This window comes from Eleutherodactylus coqui, chromosome 1 (genome assembly GCF_035609145.1).
Source record: "Eleutherodactylus coqui strain aEleCoq1 chromosome 1, aEleCoq1.hap1, whole genome shotgun sequence".
Classification (NCBI taxonomy): Eukaryota; Metazoa; Chordata; class Amphibia; order Anura; family Eleutherodactylidae; genus Eleutherodactylus; species Eleutherodactylus coqui.
Window position 1 is genome coordinate 258,677,655 of NC_089837.1, and position 25,700 is coordinate 258,703,354.

The 25,700-nt window shown below is 45.9% G+C and overlaps 1 protein-coding gene across 2 annotated transcripts in view; it reads right to left on the minus strand.

Moving 5' to 3' along the window:
• Positions 1 to 25,700, minus strand: part of FHL5 (four and a half LIM domains 5) — a 134,437-nt gene that overhangs the window by 8,336 nt on the left and 100,401 nt on the right. For both annotated transcript variants that reach the window (XM_066608253.1, XM_066608243.1), the window contains 4 exons: positions 11,725 to 11,896; positions 9,955 to 10,129; positions 9,477 to 9,646; positions 3,077 to 3,263 (listed from right to left, as the gene is read on the minus strand). In XM_066608253.1, coding sequence (XP_066464350.1) covers positions 3,077 to 3,263; positions 9,477 to 9,646; positions 9,955 to 10,129; positions 11,725 to 11,883 — 691 coding nt within the window. In that variant the 5' untranslated portion in view covers positions 11,884 to 11,896. The remainder of the gene's footprint in view (positions 1 to 3,076; positions 3,264 to 9,476; positions 9,647 to 9,954; positions 10,130 to 11,724; positions 11,897 to 25,700) is intronic.

Consider the following 25,700-nt stretch of genomic DNA (forward strand, 5'->3'; position numbering starts at 1 on the left):
GACACTACACGAAAATAGAACATGCTGCAATTTTTCCTCCATGAACGGAAAATTGTAATTCATTTGCACTTGTGTGCAGTAAAAAGTGCTTTTCCATGGCATGTTATGGACGGTATTTGCTGCAGAACCCGTGTACAGACACCCTCCCCGGATTCTGCAATGCAAATATGCCAATGTGCAACCGGCCTTTGTGTGATGCTGCTGCATGAATCTTACCACAGAAACTGCCTATAAGGGGAAACAGACACTCCCATCATAGTTACTGATGATGATCACATAGATCCTGTCACACCGTTATAATAGAGGAGATCTCAGCTCATCCTACAGACTGTATACCTATGGGCTTGAGCTTATTTAGGTGAATATAGTGTAGTGGATATACGTAGAATCTATATTTCTGTGACAGTGGACATGCATTCCATATGTAGTGGACAGTGGACCTGTGATGGACAGTTTTGCGTATGTTATGCAGTCTGTATATTCTGTATACCAATGACAGTATTTTTCTATCTTTGTTTGCTCTTCTACATTATAAATATATTCTTTATGTATCCAATATATCCACTTCTTCATATATAATGAAACTCTATTCTCTAAACTCTCACTGGCTTTTACGATAGCTAACATTTAGTAATACTCTACTTCCCGATTCCTAGCTAATCTTAGGAGCAAGTCAGACACAAGTAAACCGCAGTCTAGAATATTACTGCTTTTAGCTAACGCACTAGAAAAAATAAACAGTTTACAGGAACGTTATGCAAATAATAGTAACACAAGCAGTTTTACGGGAAACTTATGCAAATAATATAAGAAATTTATGCAAATAATAGTTCAAGTTATAACCTCCATCATAACGGACCATCCACACGTGGTGTCCAAGACAACCCACTCGTCTCGTCCTGCCCTCTCCGGACTGCTACCACGTGATGGCAATAACAGATGACCGGATGAAGGAAGAATCTCAAGATGCTTATCTAATAATTAAACAATACGTTGTATCTATGTAATCTTTGGCCTGCCCAAAAAGGCAGGTATGTTGAACTCTTTAAAAGAGGCTGCACACCCACAAATAAAGCTGTGTCAGTGTGATTGCTTCAGTCTAATAACATTAATTTGGAAGGATGCAAACATTCCTATTGATTACACCGTGGACTCCCAAAGGAAATCCACGACAATAGAAGATATTGATAATTAACTCCCCCCCCCCCCCCCCCACACACACACACACACAGCCACAGGCAAAAATGTTGCAGCCTTGCATAAAGCTGTGCTGATGGGATAGACCTAAAACTGAAACAAAAAATTCTCAGCATTAAGATGGTGTCTGATAAGGGGCTGCACTGCAGTGATGTGCCTGGAATACATAGAGGAGACTTCCAAAGTGTGACAGGCAATCAGGTAAGGGGAGCAGAGATGGAAAAATATGTTTGTGCTGGAGTGGTCCTTTAACCTCTTAAGGACATGGCCTATTTTGGGCATAAGGACGCAATGATTTCTGGAGGATTTCCATCTTTACATTTCAAAAGCCATAACTTTTTTTTTTTTCCGTCAACATGGCTGTATGAGGGCTTGCTTTTTGCGTGGTGAACTGTAATTTCTTATTGGTGCCACTTTTGTGTATATAGACATGTCTTTTGCGTGACGAGCTGTAGGTCTTGTGAGTACCATTTTGGGGTACATACAGCTTTTTTAAATCACTTTTATTGTGCTTTTTGGGGCGGCAAAATGAAAAAAAATAAGCATTTTGCCTCAGTTTTTTAGGGGTTTTTTTTTTACGCTTTTTGCCATGCAGGATAAAAAATGTGTTCAATTTATTGTATGAGTCGTTACAGATACAACAATACCAAATATGTGGGATTATAATTAAAAAAATAAATAATGTTATACTAATACATTTTTTTTTTTTTTTTACAAGATTTTAATCTTTTTTTTTACACTTTTTATATCCCTGCAGCTATGATCGCTTTGATAAAGCATTGCAGGACTTATGTCCTTCAATGCCTCATTGCTTGGAATAGCGATCATAGGCAATGTCAAAGAAGGACGCCTGTAGCTGGTGTCCTGTTGCCATGGCACTTCGTCAGGCCCTCCACGATTACATATATTGCGGCATTTAAGGGGTTAATAGCGGGGGTCACTGTCCTTATGCAACCCCACTGTTGCAGCGGGAGGCCAGCTATTGGTCACAGACGGCTCTCGATGCCGGATGGCTCGTGCTCTCTCCTGATCATACGCTATTCACAGGGCGTAAGTGTACATCCTGTTGCGTTAGGTACCCTGCAACAAGGACGTACACTTATGCCCTGTGGCATAGGGGGTTAAAGTTTTTTTTACAGCATAAATATACTAATAAGTTTGCGCAATATGCTGAAGTAATAATCTTCCTAATACACTTCTTTTTGGTTCATATGATTTTTACCCTGATGTGGCATGACTTGCTGATACAAGCTGTCTATTTCCCTGTTTCTAAAAAAAGATAGTAATTCTAATCAATTTTACCCTCAACTGGGACAAGAAGAGGCGTGACTTAGACTTTTTATAATAGGGCTACCAAGTCCTGCTATTTTCTTATGGCAGCATAATTGTCCTTTAATTTATCCTATTTTGACCAAGACCAGGCCCAAACATTTTTGCTTTTATCCATTCTCTACATAGCTTTTTTTTATGAACAATAAGGTGTCATTTTCTTGTTCATTGATCACTATTGGTCATAACTATTTACTTGCTGTGCAATACCTTAAATGGAGAATTAGCAAGAATTATGGAAAGAGTTGAGCTACTTTGCTCCGCTGTTCTATAACTCCTATGGAAGTGAATATGAGCACGGATCCTTTTTTTCTGACGTTTTTTTCCCCTTCTTTTTCTATAGAAGTGAATATGAGTTATGGAAACTGCATAGTATAGTGGGGCATGATAGGGGACGTCCATCTTGCAGATATGTGTGGGTGTAATAAGAGGGTCCTGGATCTATCAGACATTTATGCCACATCCTTTGGATATGCTATAAAAATGTCTAAGATGGAAATAACCCTCTAAACATCACACTTTTAAATAAAGAACATAGCATGATACTCACCAGAGATGGGTTTTGCACACGCAGTGCATTTTTCTGCAAAAAGATTACCAAAGCAATCCAGGCAGTATGGAATATCATCCTTTGATGTAAACTTGTCTCCAGACAGTTTCTTCTTACATCCAGTGCATAAAAAGCAGTCACTGTGAAAAGGCTGTTCTTGATAAGATATTCCATCTTTGGTGATTGCCTGTTCAAGCACAACAGTATGAATGTGCTGTCTAACGAGTATATATTGCATATGATTGTAACACAAATACAGCCCAATGTTATTAATGTATACAATACCTAATGGCATAAAGGAAAACAAAGGACATTATAGAAGTGCCCATAGCAATCAGTCACCATATGAAAAATAGAGAGAATTATATAAAGAATGAAATAAAACGGAGAGACAGTATATATTAATAGGAGTTAGAGAATAAATACATTCAACTTCTCTTATTACATATATGAGTAAGAACTTGTACATCATATAGAATTGGAAGGATTGTGTTTTACCTATGTAGTGGCCCATATGGGTCCTACAAAAGCGCCTTGCCTTTAAATGGCGGCGCTCAGTTCATGTGTTAACCACTACTTAATTTGCCCTATGACAGTGCTATTAATAATCTGCCAGGTGAACAGATGATTCTCATTGGTTGCTGGCAGATTGAACTCGGTTTGGCTGCAAGCCAGTAGAGTGACAGTTGGGAGGCAGTTGATTATGCAGATCTGGGGAGTGAAGAAAGAGAGGTAGGAGAGGAGTTGTGTCCTAGTTATAGTGAGAAGATTGTCTGTCAGTGAGATTTCAGTCAGATCAGCACAGTAAAGTATGCAAAGTTTGTCAGTAAATCAGCTGTTAAACAAGTGAACCATATAGTTAGTCAGTGTGTTCATGTTTTGTTTTTTTTTGTGAGAGGAGTTAGTCAGACAAGTGAGAGAGTTACACAGTGAAAATCTTCAGGCATCCATCAGAGAGAGAGCAACGGACAGTGTTAGTATGTATAGAGCGTGAATTAGGATTACCAAGAGAAGAAAGATCCCTGTCAGCATTGCAGTCAGGAAGCTGCAGCAAGCTACTGGAAAAGTTATTAGATCTAGAGGCAAGTTGCAGCCTATCACAGGAGAGTCCCTGTGAGATGTCCGAGACACGAGAAGTAAAACGCAGAAATATTCCTTTTACCGTGAGGAGAGGGCTCCAAATACAGAGCAGAGTTATAATTGCAGACACCAGCGCCACGGAATACCCACATAACCTGAGCCAAGACAAAGGTGTATATTGCTCACAGTTCACGCCACTGAAGAGCCATTAAATCGGCTCGAGAAAAACTAATAGCACTGTCATATGTTACCCAGAGCATCATCTCTGTCTCTAACCTGAAGAATCCCATGTACATTATTCCTGTTAATTATGCTCCTTACATGTAAAGAAAATAACCACTTTTAATGAAAGTCTTGCATGTGTACAATGATATATGATCGCTACTGACATCAACAAAGAAATAGATAGTTATTTCATTTTAAACTCTGGTTTTGTGATTTCTTGATTGCTTCACATTTTTGTGCTAATGTAGCACTAGTGTCACAAATTATAATTAATTTAAAAAAACTGCAATAACGCCATGAAGAGGCCATTGTGGCTTTGTCGCACACGACAGATAGTTACTTTAGAGCACCTAAGCAGCCACCCCTTTAAAAGTGGCATCATGAACAGGATATAGAGTCTCTGTGATTTTGTAACTGCCACTTTAGCTTAAAAATAAATCTGCAACTGCCATTTTCTGAGCAAAATGGATTTGTCAGTCTGTCAGTGCCTAACAGAATGTCTGACTCCAGGGAAAATGAACAAACCAGTGGTGGATCATCCACTACCACTCCACCCCCCACAATACCCTTCACTATGCCTTACTATCTGGGAGCACCATGGCTGCCCCCGTATAGTGGTAAAATGCATAAGCTATGTGAGTTTAAACACCAAATGAAAACTATCCATCGCCTGTGTCCCATTAGCAATGAACAGAAGTTGGTGGGTCAATTGGGGGAAGTTGCAGCCTGAGAATGGATCAGATCTTTGAGAGGTTACAGAACATTTTTGAGAACAGAACGACCTCTGGAGTATAGAAGCAATTCTTCAAAAAGAAGCAGAAGGCAGACAAGTCCCTGAGAGAGTATGCCTTGTCAATACAGGAAAGCATGGCAGTGATCCAAGCTGATCCCAGAGAAGCAGCTGGAGCAAGACAAATGCTTTGTGAGCAATTTTGTGAAGGGGCAGCGACAGAGGAATTGAGAAGACAGCTAAAGATGCTATCTGTCCAGAATACAGATACTCTTTCCTTGACTTTTAGGAGCTGGCCATTCAAATATTAGGTCAAGAAACTTAAGAGTAATTCTCAAGACACTTATGAAACCACCTACCTTTCCAAAGTAGATAATCCACTGGTCAATCCCTTTAAAGGGGTTGTCCCGCGCCGAAACGGGTTTTTTTTTTTTCAACAGCCCCCCCGTTCGGCGCGAGACAAACCCGATGCAGTGACCTAAAAAAAAATCCGCACAGCGCTTACCTGAATCCCCGCGCTTCGGTGACTTCTTACTTACCGGTTGAAGATGGCCGCCGGGATCTTCTCCCCCGGTGGACCGCAGGGCTTCTGTGCGGTCCATTGCCGATTCCAGCCTCCTGATTGGCTGGAATCGGCACGTGACGGGGCGGAGCTACACGGAGCCGCTCTCCGGCACGAGCGGCCCCATTGAGAAAAGAAGAAGACCGGACTGCGCAAGCGCGTCTAATCCGGCGATTAGATGCTGAAAATTAGACGGCACCATGGAGACGAGGACGCTAGCAACGGAACAGGTAAGTGAATAATTTCTGATAACTTCTGTATGGCTCATAATTAATGCACAATGTACATTACAAAGTGCATTAATATGGCCATACAGAAGTGTATAGACCCACTTGCTTTCGCGGGACAACCCCTTTAAGCATGTCCTTGGATTACAGGCAGGGAAGTTTCAGACCAATACAGCTGAACTTCTCAGTGAAATGCCAAAGAGCATGGAAGAAATGTCCCATAGTGTGTCCATGCTTTGTCAGAGGATTGAAAATTTGGAAGCCAGATCCAACAGCAGGCCGGAAAAAATGACACATAATAGACCTCTGAGACCACACACCCTTCCAGATGAAAGGCGGGCCAAACTGCGACGAGATAGACTGGGACCCATCATCTTCAAACACTGTCATAGGAGAGGACATGTTGAAAGAAACTGCTGGCAGTTAAACAGACAGCTCCTTGGGTCAAGGATTGCCCCTCAGGTAGAGCAGGATTCGGTCCTGAACATCTGAGATGGCTCTCTAAATATGTGGGACCCTGGCCTGAAGTGACTGTCTATTTTAATTCCATGCCGCTTCCAGCCTTGATATATACCGGGTCACAGGTCACCACAATGAGAAGAGCTGCAGTACTGGAATACTGAAACCCTGATACAACCGCCAGAACGAGTTTTAGATATCATTGACACCAATGGACAAATTGTACCTTTGGTAGGGTAATTGCAGGCAACTGTACTGGCAGGAAGAGCAGAATTGCCACAGCAAATGATTCTAGTAATAAATATAGAAGAAAGAAATGCTCCCGCTGTGATTCTGGGCATGAACATATTACAAAATTGTTACGATGAGATGCTGGAGGCTCTCCAGGAATCAATGCCATCAGCTTCCCATACTCACCTCCCTTCAGCTGCTGGAGCTCAGCTGTGTCCTCTCAGCGCTGTCACCAACTCTTCTAAGCAGTTCTTTCAGCAGCGGGGGATTTAAAATCCCCGTCTGCTGAAAGAGCTGCTTGTGATTGGCTGAGATGCTCAGCCAATTACCAGCAGCTCTTTCAGCAGGCAGGGATTTTAAATGCCCCCTACTGAAAGAACTTCTTAGAAGAGCCGGGGACAGTGCTGAGAGGATGCGGCTGAGCCCCAACAGCTGAAGAGTAGGTGAGTATGTTTTTTTTTTAAATTTTTAACACCACTTTTCTTTTTTTTTCAGGGAAGGACTTAAAGCCCTTCCTTGAAAAGCAATTACAGGATGCCGGCAGCTGGGTCCCCTAGCGCAGCAGTCATGTGTGACAGCTGTGGTAGGGAATTCTTTATTCCCCGCAGGGAAGAAGAATTCCTCCACTGCATCTTTCACAGATGTACGAGGTGCAGCAGGGAATTATTTTTCCTTGCGGGGATGAAGGAAACATCTGCCGCATGCGGCAGATGTGCTCTTCATCCCCGTGGGGACATGGCAGCGGCGGACAGGTAAGTATTTTACATTTTTGTTTTACACTAAAATTCTTGTTTTTTGGCTTATATGTAAAGCCCTTCCCTGAAAAAGAATTCAGGGGTGCTGGCAGACCATTGTCTTCAATGGAGCCGCCGGCAGCAGCTGCGACTCCATTAAAGACAATGTGTGTGTTATTTTTTTTTTTTACACTAAAATTCAGTTTTTTCAGGGAAGGGCTTATATGTAAACTCGTTCCCTGAAAAACAATAACGGGGCGGCAGCAGACCATTACCTTTAATGGAGCCACTGGCAGCAGCCACGGCCCCATTGAAGGCAATGCGTGCATTCCCTATTGTGCACGCATGTCCCATCTTTACAGGCACACACCTGTAAAACACGGACATGTGAACACACCATAGGGAATGCATGTGTTGTAATAGACGCGTGTTTTTGTGCATGCATAGGCACGCACAAAAACACGCTCGTGTGAAGCCACCCTTACCCCAACCAGAAAAGACAGAAACTAAAATGACTGTCCCTATGTTTGACCTGACATAAACTTTGACATGGTACTTAGGACTGATGTGATCCTGACCATGCCACATCATCCAATCCACACTATTGACTTATCATTCAGTAGATTACAAACATCAATTGATCTCCAAGACAATGAAACCATCCAAACCATTCAACACTCACAGAGGAGCAATATTGGACAGCTTCCTGTGAGATGCAGGAACTAAAGGAACTACTGTGGTTGTACCATTTTGTTTCAGAACCTGTTTAAGAACTGTGCCCTGAGGGAGAACTCAGCGACATGTTTGCAATGTTTTAAAGATTGTGCCATGAGGAAGTACTCAAAGAACCATGTTATAGTTAGCATTTTGTTTCTTTTTTTTTCTGTGGATCACAAATTTGTTACAGCTGGTCCAGTAACGTGTTTTATGGACTGTGTGCCCCAAACTGTGCCTGGGGACAATACCACTCCAAAAAGGTAGTTAAGCTGTCTACCTAGGCCTTGAGATGGCACACCTAGATCTTGGTTGAGAGGCTGCTTGCTGAATCCTCCAAAGAATGAAGACAAGAATAATGCCTTTATCTGTTGTTTTAAATGTTATGTTATGAACTTTGCTATCATTTTTCTCTCCCAACAGGTGGATTGCTTCAATTTATTATCTCTGTTATTGATAAATTGTTATTGTAATACATTGCTAAGTAATATACATAATACAGACTTTGGGGAGAAGTGTATGTAAGGGCCCCATAGCTCATTGAGATCTGGGGGGTTCAGCTCCTACTCAATCAATTGTTCCTTAGCAGAGGATTCTCATCTGATACTAATTGTCAGCATCCAGCCATCCACCTGCCCAGTCTTTTTGGGGAAACGCCGATGACAGCTGTTTTTACGCAGATGATGGCTGTTTTTACGCCAATGGTCCCCCTCTGCAGCATGTCAGCTGCTGGAGACCCTGTGACTCTCCCCCCACTGGCGCTCTCAGCCTTTTACAGCTGCCAGCTCCTGCCGACCCTGTTAGTGTCTTGCCGCTGGTGGGGTGGCATCTCCGCTCACCACCTCCCTGTCATATTTGTGGAGGTCTCCCATGGCATCCTCCATCCATGCTGGAGCCAGGACCCCTCCACCCCCTTCCGCCCCCTTCCTTCATTTTACATGGTCCCACGCCATCTGCGCTGAGCTGCCTCCAAATGGCGATGTTCAGAGCCCTGCTGTGCTGGCTCATCAGTGCTGCCACTGGCGATGCTGTCGCTCTCCCCGTTCTCCCTGTGGCCGCTGCAGAGGGGGACGGCTGTCACTCTAGCAGCAGTAGTGGCCGCAGCTTGAAGGCCAGCCCTGCTTCCAGCAGTATATGTCTGTGTAGGGCCCAGAAGGATGAGGCAGGAGATCCAGCTCAGCAGGGCATGTCTGTGGCAGCCAATCAGCTGCTGGGGGCATGTCCTTCAACTCGGCACTCCCAAAGCATGTCTCCACTCATTATTCTGGTGGAGACAAGATACAACAGTACCATATACACGCAAATGAAATACTGATTCAGAGAAAGAGAGGCAAGGGCAAGAAGCCCCCACTAAGTAGCATACTTTATTTGTTAATAAAATGTTACTGGAGAATTACGCAAAATAGTATTGTACATTACATTTATGTAGAATATTTACCTTTTTACAGGCAGCACACTGCTGGGCAAAGTCTTTCTCATAACAAGGGATACAATATAGGCTAGAATGCTTGGGCACAAATGATTTGGATCCTAAAGGCTGCTGGCAACCTTGGCAAACAAAGCATGTTTCATGCCAGTTACAACCTTTGTAATCAATTTTACGAGAACCTGTAATATAAATGAAACATGTTAGAGAGTTAATGGTGTAGTGCAAAGCATGGGGAGTATCGGGGAGAGCAGTAAGTATTGGACTATCCTGTCTTGAGATGGTGAAGTGTATTGGTACAAACCAGCACCAGCAGGGGTCTCTGAGTGATTATGGGACCCTCTTTGTTGAATGTATTCCAACTCATTCAGGTTGAAAGATGTTTTTGGTGATTTCAGTTTGAGGATTTGTATCATAATCCCAAATGTAAAAGAATATGAATTGATTTATATGATTCTGATATAGTGAATTGCGCACACATGAGTCTTACCTGGCATTATGGTGGCCTTGCAGTTAAAACATTTTGCAGAATATTCATTAGAGTAGCAGTCAATGCACAGCAGGAGCTCATCCTTGGCAGCAAAAGGCTTCTCCACCAATGAACAAGTGCACTTGACACATTTAAAGCAAGCTTCATGCCAGTGACTGTCTTTATAGGACAGGTCCTTGAAGAGTAATAAACCTTAGATTTATGTATGTGTAGACAAATAGAAATGTTAAATAGCACAATACAACTACCATTTTTCAAAAGACAGTTGAATACATATTTTGCTTGAATGCACTGAAAACTAAAGTGTACCCCAGCAACATTTATTTGTCTGGAAAAGAAGAAACAGCTAAATTAAAACAGCACTCCAAGCAAAACTGATACACTGTGTTAGGGCGCCTGTACACGAGCGGAAATACCGCGGCGGGATTTCCGCCGCTGGAAGCCTGCATAGGATTGCGTTAACAAACGCAATTCTATGCAGATGGCCGTGACATGTTCTATTTCGGTGCGGGCCTGAGCCCCGCACAGAAACATCACTCACCCGCCACCAGCTCCGGTCTCCGCATGCGCAGCTGCCCAGCAAGCCGGCACATCAAACAGCCGGAGCTGCGGACGCGGGTGAGTACGTGTTTGTCCCTGCAGGCACTCGGGTCGGGTCCCGCGGCGAGAATCCTCGCCGCCGGATCCGACCCGCCTGTCTGCAGGCGGCCTTATACTTAATTGTATTCTTCCAAACACACTATGGGCTTATTCACATGAGCATAATTCTTGCCCTTGTGCTGTTTATGAGTCTACTGGACTTCATAGCACAGAGATCAGTATTAGTCAATGGGGGCTATTCATTCTTTCTGCCTTTTCACACAGACCAATAGTTGTGTAAAAAAAATTGTTTGCAAATTGTACTACAATAGCACATGCCACTGTGCTATGTTTTACGAACAATGCTATCCCATTCAAAGTTAACAGAAATCTGAACGGCACACAGATGCCATTGGGTGATTTTTTTTTTGTCTAATTTTTTGTACATAATGCAGACACGCTCCTGTGAATAAGCCCTAAGTGAGAGAGATGAATCAATTGATTAATTCCTTTATATTTCTGATAGAATGATTGTATGGAACAGATTCCTGCCATAGAAATTCTTGGCAATGGAAATCCAGCATATATACCCATTCTAGGTATGACAAGTACTACATTCTGTTAGGAATCTCTTGTAGCTTCATTGTATAATTTACAGTGTTATGCATTGTTTTATCATGCAATAAAATATGTATAACAATTATAACTACTACAATAGTTACTACTACTACCACTATTATTTCATTTATGTTGCCAATTTGGACCTTAAGGTGGCATCCTGCATGTTTTTGTAGGGGATCACTGTGTACGTTAAGCTTAAGTGTAGTGCAACCATAAAATTTGCTGTTAGCAAATATATGTGTCCTACAGCATCATTCCCTAAGATCTCAAGCTCATGTATTAATTTACAATCTATGTAGAGTGAATCCTCTTTGAGTTAACCACTCATTTTTTTTGTAAAATTTGTGTTTTCAAAGGTTATTTCACCAAAGAAGAGAATATATACAGAAGATCTATCACAAAACGTATTGTCCAGGTTCAGCAGTGTTCTTCTTCAAGAATTTGTCTTTTGGAGGGGTTTCACTGTATAAAGAACTAAATTAAAATATGGAACCCATTACATAAAATAATCTCTATTAAAATATCAATGGAATATGTTTAAACAGTTGTTTATCCAGTTTTAACATTTACCTTGGAATCACATTCAATGGGATTTTTACATCCTTCGCATTTATTTGCAAAAATGCTTTCAAAGCATTTGACACAGTATGGATTCTCCTCTCTCTCTGTATATTTTTGACCATAAAGGGATTTCTTACAGTTGAAGCAGTCAAAGGCTTTGTTATCCATGGCAACACTGCAACTGTAAAAAACAAACAATATGATAAATAGTGAGTCCAGAAAGTCTTGAGATTCTTTCACTTTTTTACATTTTGTTGTTTTGGCCTTGTGCAAATTAAAAAGAAATTTCAAGTTTTTTTTGTCCCATGATTCCACAATCATTACCCCATAATAACAAAGTGAAAACAGAATGTTCGAAATCTTTGTAATTTTTTTTAAAACCTGAAAAACAAACATTTTGAATTTACGTAAATATTCAGAACCTTTAGTCAGTACTTAGTTGAAGCACCTTTTGGCAGCAATTACAGCCTCCAATCTTTTGGGGTATGATGCCACAAGATTTGCACACCTGGATTTCGGGATCTTCTGCCATTATTTTCTGCAGATCCTCTAAAGCTCTATTAGATTGAATGGGGCCATTTGTGGATGGCCATTTTCAGGTCTCTCCAGAGATGCTTGCGAGGGATCAAGTCAGGGCTCTTACTGGGCCAATTTAGAACATTCACAGAGTTGTCCCTACTCCACTCCTGTGTTGTGTTGGCTGTGTACTTAGGGTTATTGTCTTGTTGGAAGGGGAACCTTCTGCCCAGCTTGAGGTCCCTTGCACTCTGGATCAGGTTTCCATTCAAAATATCAATTTACTTTGCTTCATTCAGCTTTCCATCAATCCCAACCAAGGAAATGCTTTATTTTTTTTTATTTGCACAAGGCCACAACATAACAAAATATAAAAAAGTGAAAGATAGATAAATGTTTAGTGATGATGAAATGTTACTAGAAGTACTAACCATAGAAGTTGTTTATGGTTTGCAATTGGATGAATTACCTTTTATATTCAGTGTCCTGTTCTGCAGCATTTATGCAATTGAAAATTAAATTTCCCAAAGTTAGGGCCACAAATCAATGATGGATGATTAAAAATTTCAGGAACTCCTAAATCTACTGCAGAAAGCAGGGTGGTTGTCATTCGAAAATGTCTCTTCTTGGAAATAATAAATCCGAAAGCTATTGTGATCTAGTGAGTGATCTTGTGAGATCATACAAAGCCATGGGATGCAATATATCCTTAAAACGTCACTTAACGAAAGATCATTCATAGATAAAAAATCTTTTGTATGAAAGATCTGTCTGACTATCAGATGAAAATGTCCAACGAGACTGACTTCTTTCCAGACTATTAGGCTGGGTTCACACGGGGCGGATTCCTGCTGGAAATCTCGGGGTTTGGCCGCAGCGAAAAATCATGAGATTTCCACCGGGAGAACCGCTGCTTCAAAACCCGCTGCAGTTTTGAAGCATCCTGGCAGCTCGCTCTTCTGCTGCGGCCTCGCTTTCCTCTATGGGAGCACCAGCCACAGCGGAAGAGCGAGCTGCCGGGACGCTTCAAAACCGCCGCGGGAAAAAAATAAAAATTAACATGCTGCAGTCGGCAAATCTCGTCCACATGGCTGGCTAATCCCGGAATTAACGGCCGCATGCTGATTTGCCGCGGCGAAATTCCGCACGGAATTTCCGTGGCAAATCCGCCCCATGTGAACCAAGCCTTACAGTTGGTTCTGGATCCCCCCAGTGAAGTAAATTTTTAGATGCATTACTGACAAGTCTAGGGTCAGGGCTAGTCTGGGATTGGGATGGTATTTTCTGCCGGATGTCATCATTTTTCTTTTTTAAGTAAGCAGCCAGCTCTTGAGCACTGAGATCCATCCCTGGGGGCTGCAATTTTGGGCTGAGAAGAGAGTGGAAAGTGTCAAAAAGTTGTTTAGGGTTGTGGGATAGTGAGGAGACAAGAGAGGTGAAGTAGATTTGTTTGGCGTGGTAAAGGGCGAGGTTGTATGTTCTGAGCATGAATTTAAAGTGGAGAAAGTCTACAGAATTTTGAGACTTTCTCTACAGTTGTTCAGCACACTTAGGGCACCACCAGATGAAGCACATTTGAGGAGTGAGCCAGAGTTGCCATGGTCTGCATCGGGTAGCTTAGGTCACAGGGGGTGCCGTTTTATCCAGCGCATGTTGAGAGTAGTGTTGTAATGTGCGGCAGCCAGGTTGGGGAGGAGAGGAGAGAGTTAGGGGAAAGGGACTCGGCAACGTTTTGAGTGTGAACGACCTGAAGGTTCCTGTGCATACGGTGGGTAGAAGGGTCTGGGGAGATACTAGGAAGCTTGACAGAGAAAAAGAAGAGGTTATGGTCCAATAGCGGGAGAGGGGTGTTAGTGAAGTGGGAAGCAGAGCTGAGATGGAGGAAGACCAGATCAAGAACATTGCCATTCCTGTGAGTGGGAGAGGCAGATAGGGAGATGAAGTCATTGGTGGGGATGTTAAAGTCTCCTAGGATGAGGGTTAGGATTTCGCAGGAGAGGAAGTGGTGGAGCAAGGTGGCAAAGTGGTCCAGAAACAGGCGAGGAGCACCTGTGGGGCGGTGGATAACTGCTACTCGCATGGACAGCAGATGGAAAAGTCAAAGGGCATGTACCTGGAATGATGGGAAAGTGAGTGAGGATTCCGGGAGGATAACCTGTAAGGTGCATTGCGGAGACAGAAGAGCACCTACTCCTCCTCCTTACCTGTCTTCTGGTCTCAGGGTATGCGAGAACTGCAGGCCACTGTAAGACAATGCCGCATGGGAGGCCGTGTTAGACTGCTGTATCCACGTTTCTGTTAGAGCTAGCAGTTTTAGGGATTTAGCAGTGAAAAAGTCATAGGTGGTGGGGAATTTGTTGCATGCTGACTTACAATTCCAGAGCGTCCAAAAATAGAGCTCAGCAATCGATTGTTGAGCTCTGTAATTGATTGCAGCCCTTGTGATGTCCATAAACCAGGCGGAACTGCAGCTATAAACACAAACCAGGGAAGGAGACCGAGCACCAGTGTGGGACACAGTGGCAGCGGGGAGAGGTAAGTATTTGTTATTCTAGTGCACAGGGAAGGATTGTGCAGAGATATTACAACTCTGACAACTCCTTTCAAGTAAAGTGGCTGTGCTCTTGATGATTGTTGGCTAATCAGCTCTTTTATGGAAGCATAAAAATACTCACTGCTCATCTGCATATCAGGCCAAAATTCTGCAGCAAGATACAGTACATGAATGGGGTTTTAATAAACTCCATGCATTTAGCATGCATTAACACATCGCTGATTTGCTGCAGATTTTGGTGCAGATCTGTTGCAGTTTCATTCCTTCAATTTGAATCTAATTAAAAGGATAAAGTCTGCTGCTGACCTAAAAAGTCTGCAGCAAATCAGAAACTTGTGAATGCACCCTAGAGTGGAAAAGAATCACCAGCAGAAGAGAGTCATGCTGCGGATTTTCAACCTTGCAGCATGCTCTATTTGTTGCAAAAACGGCATGCATTTTCCCAAAGAATTCATTAATTGTAGCAAATGAATTCCACAGTGAAACCCACACCAAAATTGGCTGCGGATTTCACAGTGTTTTCTGGTACGAATGTTTTCCACAATGTTTGAATGTACTCTACTTGATTCAAGAAGCAAACGTGTTTCCAGTTTCCTCACTAATTATTTAGAAGATGTTAACTTGCCTGAAATGTACAGTATTATCGCAATACAGTACACTACTAGAGATGAGCGAACACCAAAATGTTCGGGTGTTCGTTATTCGGAACGAACTTCCCGCGATGTTCGAGGGTTCGTTTCAAACAACGAACCCCATTGAAGTCAATGGGCGACCAGAGCATTTTTGTATTTCGCCGATGCTCGCTAAGGTTTTCATGTGTGAAAATCTGGGCAATTCAAGAAAGTGATGGGAATGACACAGAAACGGATAGGGCAGGCGAGGGGCTACATGTTGGGCTGCATCTCAAGTTCACAGGTCCCACTATTAAGCCACAATACCGGCAAGAGTGGGCCCCCCCCCCCCTCCCAACAACTTTTACTTCTGAAAAGCCCTCATTAGCATGGCATACCTTTGCTAAGCACCACACTAGCTACAACAAAGCACAATCACTGCCTGGATGACACTCCGCTGCCACTTCTCCTGGGTTACATGCTGACCAACCGCCCCCCCTCCCCCCCACAGCGCACACCAAAGTGTCCCTGCGCAGCCTTCAGCTGCCCTCATGCCACGCCACACTCATGTCTATTTAGAAGTGCGTCTGCCATGAGGAGGAACCGCAGGCACACACTGCAGAGGGTTGGCATGGCTAGGCAGCGGCCCTCTTTAAAAGTGGCGGGGCGATAGCCCACAATGCTGTACAGAAGCAATGAGAAATAGAATCCTGTGCCACCGCCATCAGGAGCTGCACACGTAGGCATAGCAATGGGGAACCTATGTGCCACACACTATTCATTCTGTCAAGGTGTCTGCATGCCCCAGTTAGACCGGGCTTTTTAATTCATAGACACAGGCAGGTACAACTCCCTATTGTGAAGTCCCTGTCGACCCACAGCATGGGTGGGTGCCAGGAAGCCACCGGCGGTACATAGAAATATCCCATTGCATTGCCCAACACAGCTGAGGTAGTAATGTCGTGCTTAATACAGGTGGGCTTCAGCCCACACTGCATGCCCCAGTCTGACCGGGGTTCTTTACAAGTGGACACATGTAGGTTACACTCCGTGTGCACCTACAGCATGGGTGGCTCCCTGGAACCCACCGGCGGTACACAAAAATATCCCATTGCATTGCCCAACACAGCTGAGGTAACGTCAGCTGTAATGCAGGTGGGCTAAAAATTAATTTGATTACACTGTAGGCGAGGGCCCACAAAAATTGCTGTATCAACAGTACTAATGTACATCCCAAAAATTGGCCATGGCCAGCCAAGAGGGCAGGTGAAACCCATTAATCGCTTTGGTTAATGTGGCTTAAGTGGTAACTAGGCCTGGAGGCAGCCCAGTGTAACGGAAAATTGGTTCAAGTTAAAGTTCCAACGCTTTTAAGCGCATTGAAACTTATAAAAATTGTTCAGAAAAATTATTTGAGTGAGCCTTGTGGCCCTAAGAAAAATTGCCCGTTCAGCGTGATTACGTGAGGTTTCAGGAGGAGGAGCAGGAGGAGGAGGAGGAATATTAGACACAGATTGATGAAGCAGAAATGTCCCCGTTTTGGATGGTGAGAGAGAACGTAGCTTCCATCCGCGGGTGCAGCCTACGTATTGCTTACGTATCGCTGCTGTCCGCTGGTGGAGAACAGAAGTCTGGGGAAATCCAGCCTTTGTTCATCTTGATGAGTGTTAGCCTGTCGGCACTGTCGGTTGACAAGCGACTACGCTTATCTGTGATGATTCCCCCAGCCGCACTAAACACCCTCTCCGACAAGACGCTAGCCGCAGGACAAGCAAGCACCTCCAGGGCATACAGCGCTAGTTCAGGCCACGTGTCCAGCTTCGACACCCAGTAGTTGTAGGGGGCAGAGGCGTCACCAAGGATGGTCGTGCGATCCGCTACGTACTCCCTCACCATCCTTTTACAGTGCTCCCGCCGACTCAGCCGTGACTGGGGAGCGGTGACACAGTCTTGGTGGGGAGCCATAAAGCTGGCCAGGCCCTTAAAGACTGTTGCACTGCCTGGGATGTACATGCTGCTCGATCTACGCACATCCCCTGCTACCTTGCCCTCGGTACTGCGCCTTCTGCCACTAGCGCTGTCGGCTGGGAATTTTAGTACCTGTACGCAACACATGGCTGTCTTCACTAGGAAGATCACTTTCAGGATCCTCCTCCTCCTCCTCCTCAGGCCATACACGCTGAAAGGATGACAGGCAATCAGCCGGTGTACCGTCAGCAGCGGCCCAAGCTGTCTCTTCCCCCTCCTCCTCATCCTCCTCATGCTCCTCCTCCTCCTCCTGTACGCGCTGAGAAATAGACAGGAGGGTGCCCTGACTATCCAGCGGCATACTGTCTTCCCCCGCCCCCGTTTCCGAGCGCAAAGCAGCTGCCTTTATGGTTTGCAGGGAATTTCTCAAGATGCATAGCAGAGGAATGGTGACGCTAATGATTGTAGCATCGCCGCTCACCACCTGGGTAGACTCCTCAAAATTACCAAGGACATGGCAGATGTCTGCCAACCAGGCCCACTCTTCTGAAAGGAATTGAGGAGGCTGACTCCCACTGCGCCGCCCATGTTGGAGTTGGTATTCGACTATAGCTCTACGTTGTTCATAGAGCCTGGCCAACATGTGGAGCGTAGAGTTCCACCGTGTGGGCACGTCGCACAGCAGTCGGTGCACTGGCAGCTTAAAGTGATGTTGCAGGGTGCGCAGGGTGGCAGCGTCCGTGTGGGACTTGCGAAAATGTGCGCAGAGCCGGCGCGCCTTTACGAGCAGGTCTGACAAGCGTGGGTAGCTTTTCAGAAAGCGCTGAACCACCAAATTAAAGACGTGGGCCAGGCATGGCACGTGCGTGAGGCTGCCGAGCTGCAGAGCCGCCACCAGGTTACGGCCGTTGTCACACACGACCATGCCCGGTTGGAGGCTCAGCGGCGCAAGCCAGCGGTCGGTCTGCTGTGTCAGACCCTGCAGCAGTTCGTGGGCCGTGTGCCTCTTATCGCCTAAGCTGAGTAGTTTCAGCACGGCCTGCTGACGCTTGCCCACCGCTGTGCTGCCACACCGCGCGACACCGACTGCTGGCGACATGCTGCTGCTAACACATCTTGATTGCGAGACAGAGGAGGAGGAGGAGGAGGAGGAGGGTGCTTTAGTGGAGGAAGCATACACCTCCGCAGATACCACCACCGAGCTGGGGCCCGCAATTCTGGGGGTGGGTAGGACATGAGCGGTCCCAGGCTCTGACTCTGTCCCAGCCTCCACTAAATTCACCCAATGTGCCGTCAGGGAGATGTAGTGGCCCTGCCCGCCTGTGCTTGTCCACGTGTCCGTAGTTAAGTGGACCGTGGCAGTAACCGCGTTGGTGAGGGCGCGTACAATGTTGCGGGAGACGTGGTCGTGCAGGGCTGGGACGGCACATCGGGAAAAGTAGTGGCGACTGGGAACTGAGTAGCGCGGGGCCGCCGCCTCCATGATACTTTTGAAGGACTCCGTTTCCACAACCCTATACGGCAGCATCTCAAGGCTGATGAATTTTGCTATGCGGACGGTTAACGTTTGAGCGTGCGGGTGCGTGGCGGCGTACTTGCGCTTGCGCTCCAACAGTTGCGCAAGCGACTGCTGGACGGTGCGCTGAACTACACTGCTGGATGGGGCCGAGGACAGCGGAGGTGAGGGTGTGGGTGCAGGCCAGGAGACGGTAGTGCCTGTGTCCTGAGAGGGGGGTTGCATCTCAGTGGCAGGTTGGGGCACAGGGGGAGAGGCAGGGGTGCAAACCGGAGGCGCTGAACGGCCTTCGTCCCACCTTGCGGGGTGCTTGGCCATCATATGTCTGCGCATGGTGGTGGTGGTGGTGAGGCTGTTGGTGTTGGCTCCCCGGCTGAGCTTTGCGCGACAAAGGTTGCACACCACTGTTCGTCGGTCGTCAGGCGTCTCTGTGAAAAACTGCCAGACCTTAGAGCACCTCGGCCTCTGCAGGGTGGCATGGCGCGAGGGGGCGCTTTGGGAAACACTTGGTGGATTATTTGGTCTGGCCCTGCCTCTACCCCTGGCCACCGCACTGCCTCTTGCAACCTGCCCTGCTGATGCCCTTGACTCCCCCTCTGAAGACCTGTCCTCCTGAGTAAGCGTTGCACACCAGGTGGGGTCAGTCACCTCATCGTCCTGCTGCTCTTCCTCCGAATCCTCTGTGCGCTGCTCCCTCGGACTTACTGCCCTTACTACTACCTCACTGCAAGACAACTGTGTCTGATCGTCATCGTCCTCCTCACCCACAGAAAGTTGTTGAGACAGTTGGCGGAAGTCCCCAGCCTCTTCCCCCGGACCCCGGGAACTTTCGAATGGTTGGGCATCAGTGACGATAAACTCCTCTGGTGGGAGAGGAACCGCTGCTGCCCAATCTAAGCAGGGGCCCGAGAACAGTTCCTGGGAGTGTTCCCGCTCCTGAGCAGGTGTCATTGTAGTGGAGTGAGGAGGCTGGGAGGAAGGAGGAGCAGCAGACAGAGGATTCGGATTTGCAGCAGTGGACGGCGCAGAACTGCGGGTAGACGATAGGTTGCTCGAAGCACTTTCTGCCATCCAGGACAGGACCTGCTCACACTGCTCATTTTGTAATAACCGTCTCCCACGTGGACCCATTAATTGGGCGATGAATGTGGGGACACCAGAAACGTGCCTCTCTCCTAATCGCGCAGCAGTCGGCTGCGACACACCTGGATCAGGAGCTCGGCCTGTGCCCACACCCTGACTTGGCCCTCCGCGTCCTCGGCTGCGTCCACGTCCTCTAGGCCTACCCCTACCCCTCAGCATGCTGTATTACCAGTGATTTGATTTCACAGGCAGCTAATAAATTGGCGCAAGACTGCAGGCCAAATATAATTTGTTCCCTTTTTTGAAAACGAAAGGCCCCACTGCCTCTAGTGAATGTATAATCTAAGTTTAATAACTGTGCTGTGTCCCTGCTAATGTGTCACAGAACGTGAGGGTAGCAGAGTTATTAACTGTGGCAGAGCAGGTATTTTTTTTCCCAATTAAGGAAAGCAAATGGCGAAGCCAGGAGTAAAACGTAGCTGGGTGCGTCTGATTTTTACAGGTTGCACACGCAGCCGACACGTGTCCACCACCCTTAGGACGGACAGAGGCAGGACAAATAGAATTATTTTCCTTTTTTTGCACCAAAAGGCAGCACTGCGTATATTCTATGAACATGAGAAGTTTAATAACTGTGCTGTTTTCCTGCTAATGTGTCACAGAACGTGAGGGTAGCAGAGTTATTAACTGTGGCAGAGCAGGTATTTTTTTTCCCAATTAAAAAAAGCAAATGGCGAAGCCAGGAGTAAAACGTAGCTGGGTGCGTCTGATTTTTACAGGTTGCACACGCAGCCGACACGTGTCCACCGCCCTTAGGACGGACAGAGGCAGGACAAATAGAATTATTTTCCGTTTTTTTGCACCAAAAGGCAGCACTGCGTATATTCTATGAACATGAGAAGTTTAATAACTGTGCTGTTTTCCTGCTAATGTGTCACAGAACGTGAGGGTAGCAGAGTTATTAACTGTGGCAGAGCAGGTATTTTTTTTCCCAATTAAGGAAAGCAAATGGCGAAGCCAGGAGTAAAACGTAGCTGGGTGCGTCTGATTTTTACAGGTTTCACACGCAGCCGACACGTGTCCACCGCCCTTAGGACGGACAGAGGCAGGACAAATAGAATTAATTTCCGTTTTTTTTGCACCAAAAGGCAGCACTGCGTATATTCTATGAACATGAGAAGTTTAATAACTGTGCTGTTTTCCTGCTAATGTGTCACAGAACGTGAGGGTAGCAGAGTTATTAACTGTGGCAGAGCAGGTATTTTTTTTCCCAATTAAGGAAAGCAAATGGCAAAGCCAGGAGTAAAACGTAGCTGGGTGCGTCTGATTTTTAAAGGTTGCACACGCAGCCGACACGTGTCCACCGCCCTTAGGACGGACAGAGGCAGGACAAATAGAATTATTTTCACTTGTTTTACAAGCAAAAGGCAGCACTGCGTATATTCAATGAATAATAACTGTGTTGTGGCCCTGCCTATACAATTCTTTCCCTGCAGTATCAATGGAGGGTGCAATGCTCTGCAGAGGCGATTTTGAGAAGCAAAAAAAAATGCAGCACAGCTAACAGCAGCCTGGACAGTACTGCACACGGTTAAATATGGCCCTAGAAAGGACCGTTGAGGTTCTTGAAGGCTACACTCACTCCTAACACTCTCCCTGCCTATGCAGCACTTCTGTCCCTAATGCCGGGTGCAACGCTCTGCAGAGCCGATTTTGAGAAGAAAAAAAATTGCCACTGCTAACAGCAGCCAACACACAGGTATTACTGGCCCTAATAAGGACCTTTGGGGGGTCTTGAAGCCTACACTAACTACCAATTCTTTCCCTACAGCAGCTCCGGTACAAACAGCACTGTCCCTCATCTAACTCACACGGCATCTGAGGCGAACCACGGGAGGGGCCGACTTTTATGTTCGGGTGACACCTGATCTTCCCAGCCACTCACAGCAGGGGGGGTGGTATAGGGCTTGAACGTCACAGGGGGAAGTTGTAATGCCTTCCCTGTCTTTCAATTGGCCAGAAAAGCGCGCTAACGTCTCAGGGAAGGAAGTGAAAGTAACCAGAACACCGCATGGTGTTCGTTACGAATAACGAACATCCCGAACACCCTAATATTCGCACGAATATCAAGCTCGGAAGAACACGTTCGCTCATCTCTATACACTACATTAATGTCTTTATGTCACAATGATACAATTTGGAGGTTTACTAAGTAAAATGTGCTCAATTGACAGCCCAAATTAGGCCAAAAAAGAAGAGTACCTGGAGTGCACCAAATGTATTTATAGACTTGTTTTACCTTCCTTGATAGTTTTGAAAATCGAGTGTGGCTAGAAGTCGTATAATGCTGTAAAGTATCTAATGACATGCTCTGTTTTTTGCTACAAAAATCCTGATGTAAAATATGCCAGTAAGATGTGGCATAAGCAATAGAGATGAGTGAGTATACTTGCTAAGGCACATTACTCGAGCGAGTAGTGCGTTAGCCGAGTATCTCCCCGCTCGTTTCTAAAGATTCGGGGGCCGGCACCGCTGACAGGTGAGTTGCGGCGGGCAGCAGGGGGGAGCGGGGGGGAGACAGATCTCCCCACCGTTCCTCCCCGCCCCCCGCCGGCCCCCGAATCTTTAGAGACGAGCGGGGAGATACTCGGCTAAGGCACTACTCGCTCAAGTAATGTGCCTTAGCGAGTATACTTGCTCATCTCTAATAAGCAAGAGAAAAGATTCTAAAATGCCTAGCGAGTGGCACGAAACCTATCATCTCACTTGTTAAATTCGGTGCAGTTTGCTGTTTTTGCATATTAAACTCAAGCACTTTTCAACACTACTGAAAAATCTCCCCCATTATCTTCATCCAAGGATGTGTCTGCACTTGCGTTAATAGTGCAGCGAGGCTTGTCGCCTTAGCTTCATTTTGTTTTCTTCCACAGGATTAGAAACGCAGCCACTGGATGTCTGGCTTCATTATTGTGTAATATGTGATGGATCCGATTCCTGAGTCCCAAAGAATCACCCAAACCAAAGATTGTGAAACAATCACACAAGACACTTTAATTTGGTGGTAAATCCCCAAAATGTTATTTAAAATCGCAATACTACCTTTCTATACAGTGTCTCAAATTTAAGATCAGACCAATTGCAATGAAAAAGACTCTTTAAATGTCACTCAGCCTAAGATGCATATGCATTATATTATATACGCTATAAAAAAGGACGGGTACCTGTGTTTCATCGACTACAGCAATTTAATTGTGTAGAACCGTGATGGCGAACCTATGACACGCGTGTCAGCACTGACACGCATAACCATAGTCGCTGACACACGGCCGCTGTCGGCCGTTCACCTCGTTAGTGAATACTAGCAGGGGCCGTGGCTCCCCTGCTGGTATTTACTAACCAGTGCTACTACCGGTGCACACTGCTAGCAATGCGGAGGGCAGTGGAGGAGCAGAGCTTCCAGGATGTGGATGGGGTGAGTACGTGGGTCCCGGGGGGCACTGTCACTGCTGGGGGGGCCACTGTGGGGGGCACTGTCACTGCTGGTGGTCCGCTGTCGCTGCTGGGGGGCCGTTGTGGGGGGCACTGTCATTGCTGGGGGGCCACTGTCGCTGCAGGGGGGCCGCTGTTGCTGCTGGGGGGCCGCTGTGGGGGGCACTATCGCGTCTGTGGGGCCGCTGTTGGGAGCACTGCCGCTGCTGGGGGGGCCACTGTGGGGGGCACTGTCGATGCTGGGGGGCCACTGTCACTGTGGGGGGCCGCTGTCACTGCTGAGGGCCGCTGTGGGGGGCCACTGTCACTGCTGGGGGCCATTATGGGGGGCGATTTTGCTGCTGGGGGCCACTGTGGGGGGCGCTGTTGCTGCTGGAAGGCACTGTTACTGCTGGGGGTCCACTGTCACTGCTGGGGGTTGCTGTCGCTGCTGGGAGGGCTGCTGTGGTGGCACTGTTGCTGCTGGGGGGCCGCTGTGGGGGCCGCTGTCGCTGCTAGGGGGCCGCTGTTGCTGCTGGGGGGCCGCTGCTGGGGGGGGGGCGCTGTCACTGCTGGGGGCTCATCATTGCTAAGATAAGTGAGGGCGAGGCTGCGAGAGGCGAGGGCCTCTGCTACAGGTGTTTTGGATTTATTAAATACAGTTATACATTACAATTATACATTTTTGTTATTTAAACTATAAATATCGCAAATTTATGTTTTGTTTTTTTTCTCGAAGTGACACACCACCAGAGTTATGTTCGGTTTTTTGGCGAATTTCGGCACACTGAGCTCAAAAGGTTGCCTATCACTGGTGTAGAACATGACAAGCTTTGAAAGTGTCTGAAGCAAATTGGCATCCCAGAACATATTGAACAGCTTATAAGGTCTCTTTACAAAAACCAAGAAGCAACAGTCAGGACAGCTGATAGATACACGGATTGGTTCGGAATCAAGGAAGGCATACGGCAAGGCTGCATTCTATCACCAGTCCTTTTAAATCTGTATGCAGAAACGATCATGAGGCGATGCACTCTAGATAAATCAGAAATTGGAGTCAAAATCAGTGGCAGAAATGTCAACAACCTCTGATATGCAGACGACACCACCCTGTTTGCGGAAAGTGAAAGGGACCTGGAAAACCTTTTCTAACAAGTGCAAAAGGAAAGTGAACACATGAGACTGTACCTCAACAGCAAGAAAATGAAAGTTCATGACCACGGTAAGCAACGGTACAGTGAACATAAAAATTAACAATGAAGAATCGAGTTGGTCCAGGATTTGGATTGGTCCTTCGATCCAAAATGGATTGCAACGGGCAATCTGGACCTGAGATCAAGAGACGGAATACACTTAGTAGGAATGCAATGCAAGGCATGGAAAAGATCTAGAAAAGCAAGGATTTTAGCATTGCAACAAAAACCAGACTAGTCAATGCAATCGTTTTTCCCATAATAGCTCATGGTTTCAAAAGTTGGACGCTCAGGAAAACAGACAGAAGGAAAACTGATGCGTTTGAACTATGGTGCTGGAGGAGAATGCTACAGATACCTTGGACTGCCACGACAACGAATAAGGTAGTGTTAGATCACGTCTAACCAAAAATATCACTGCAGGGCAAAATCATCAAAGCGGCTCTATTTTTTTGGCCACCTGATACGCACCAACTCACTGGAAACAGTATTTGTGCTTGGCAAGGTCAGTAAAAGGGAAAGTCAGGACAACAAAGAGCAAGATGGCTAGATACAATCAATGTCACTAGGAACATGTCAATCGCTGAAATGAAAGAAGCGGTGAAAGACAGGAATGTGTGGAGAATATTGATCCATAGAGTGACCGAAAGTTAGATGCTCCACAGGATAAAACTAGTGTAAATACTCTGTGTGAAGTGGCCCTATTGACAACTCCACATGAGCATATGGGCAATTGTGCGCAACATATTAGCGCTATGAACTAGTTTTCTTTGCACGCATATCGTCGTATTTTTCTGTACTTTTTGTGCACACAAGTCATGTTTTTTCATGCAGGACACAACGCCTTTGTCAGCGCAATGCAGTGCTAAAGGTATATTTTTGCTGTTCCAAATTAAGGGTTAATACAAGCTGCTCGGAGAATCACAAGTCACACACACTGATTTGTGTAAATTGCAAATGACTCAGTTTAGCATTTTTGGCAATTGTGGCCTTTTTTAAAAAGGTTTTTTTTGTACAGCACACATATGAATGAAGACTTTCACCCCAAAATAGATCCCCCTGTGTGTCCTGTGTTC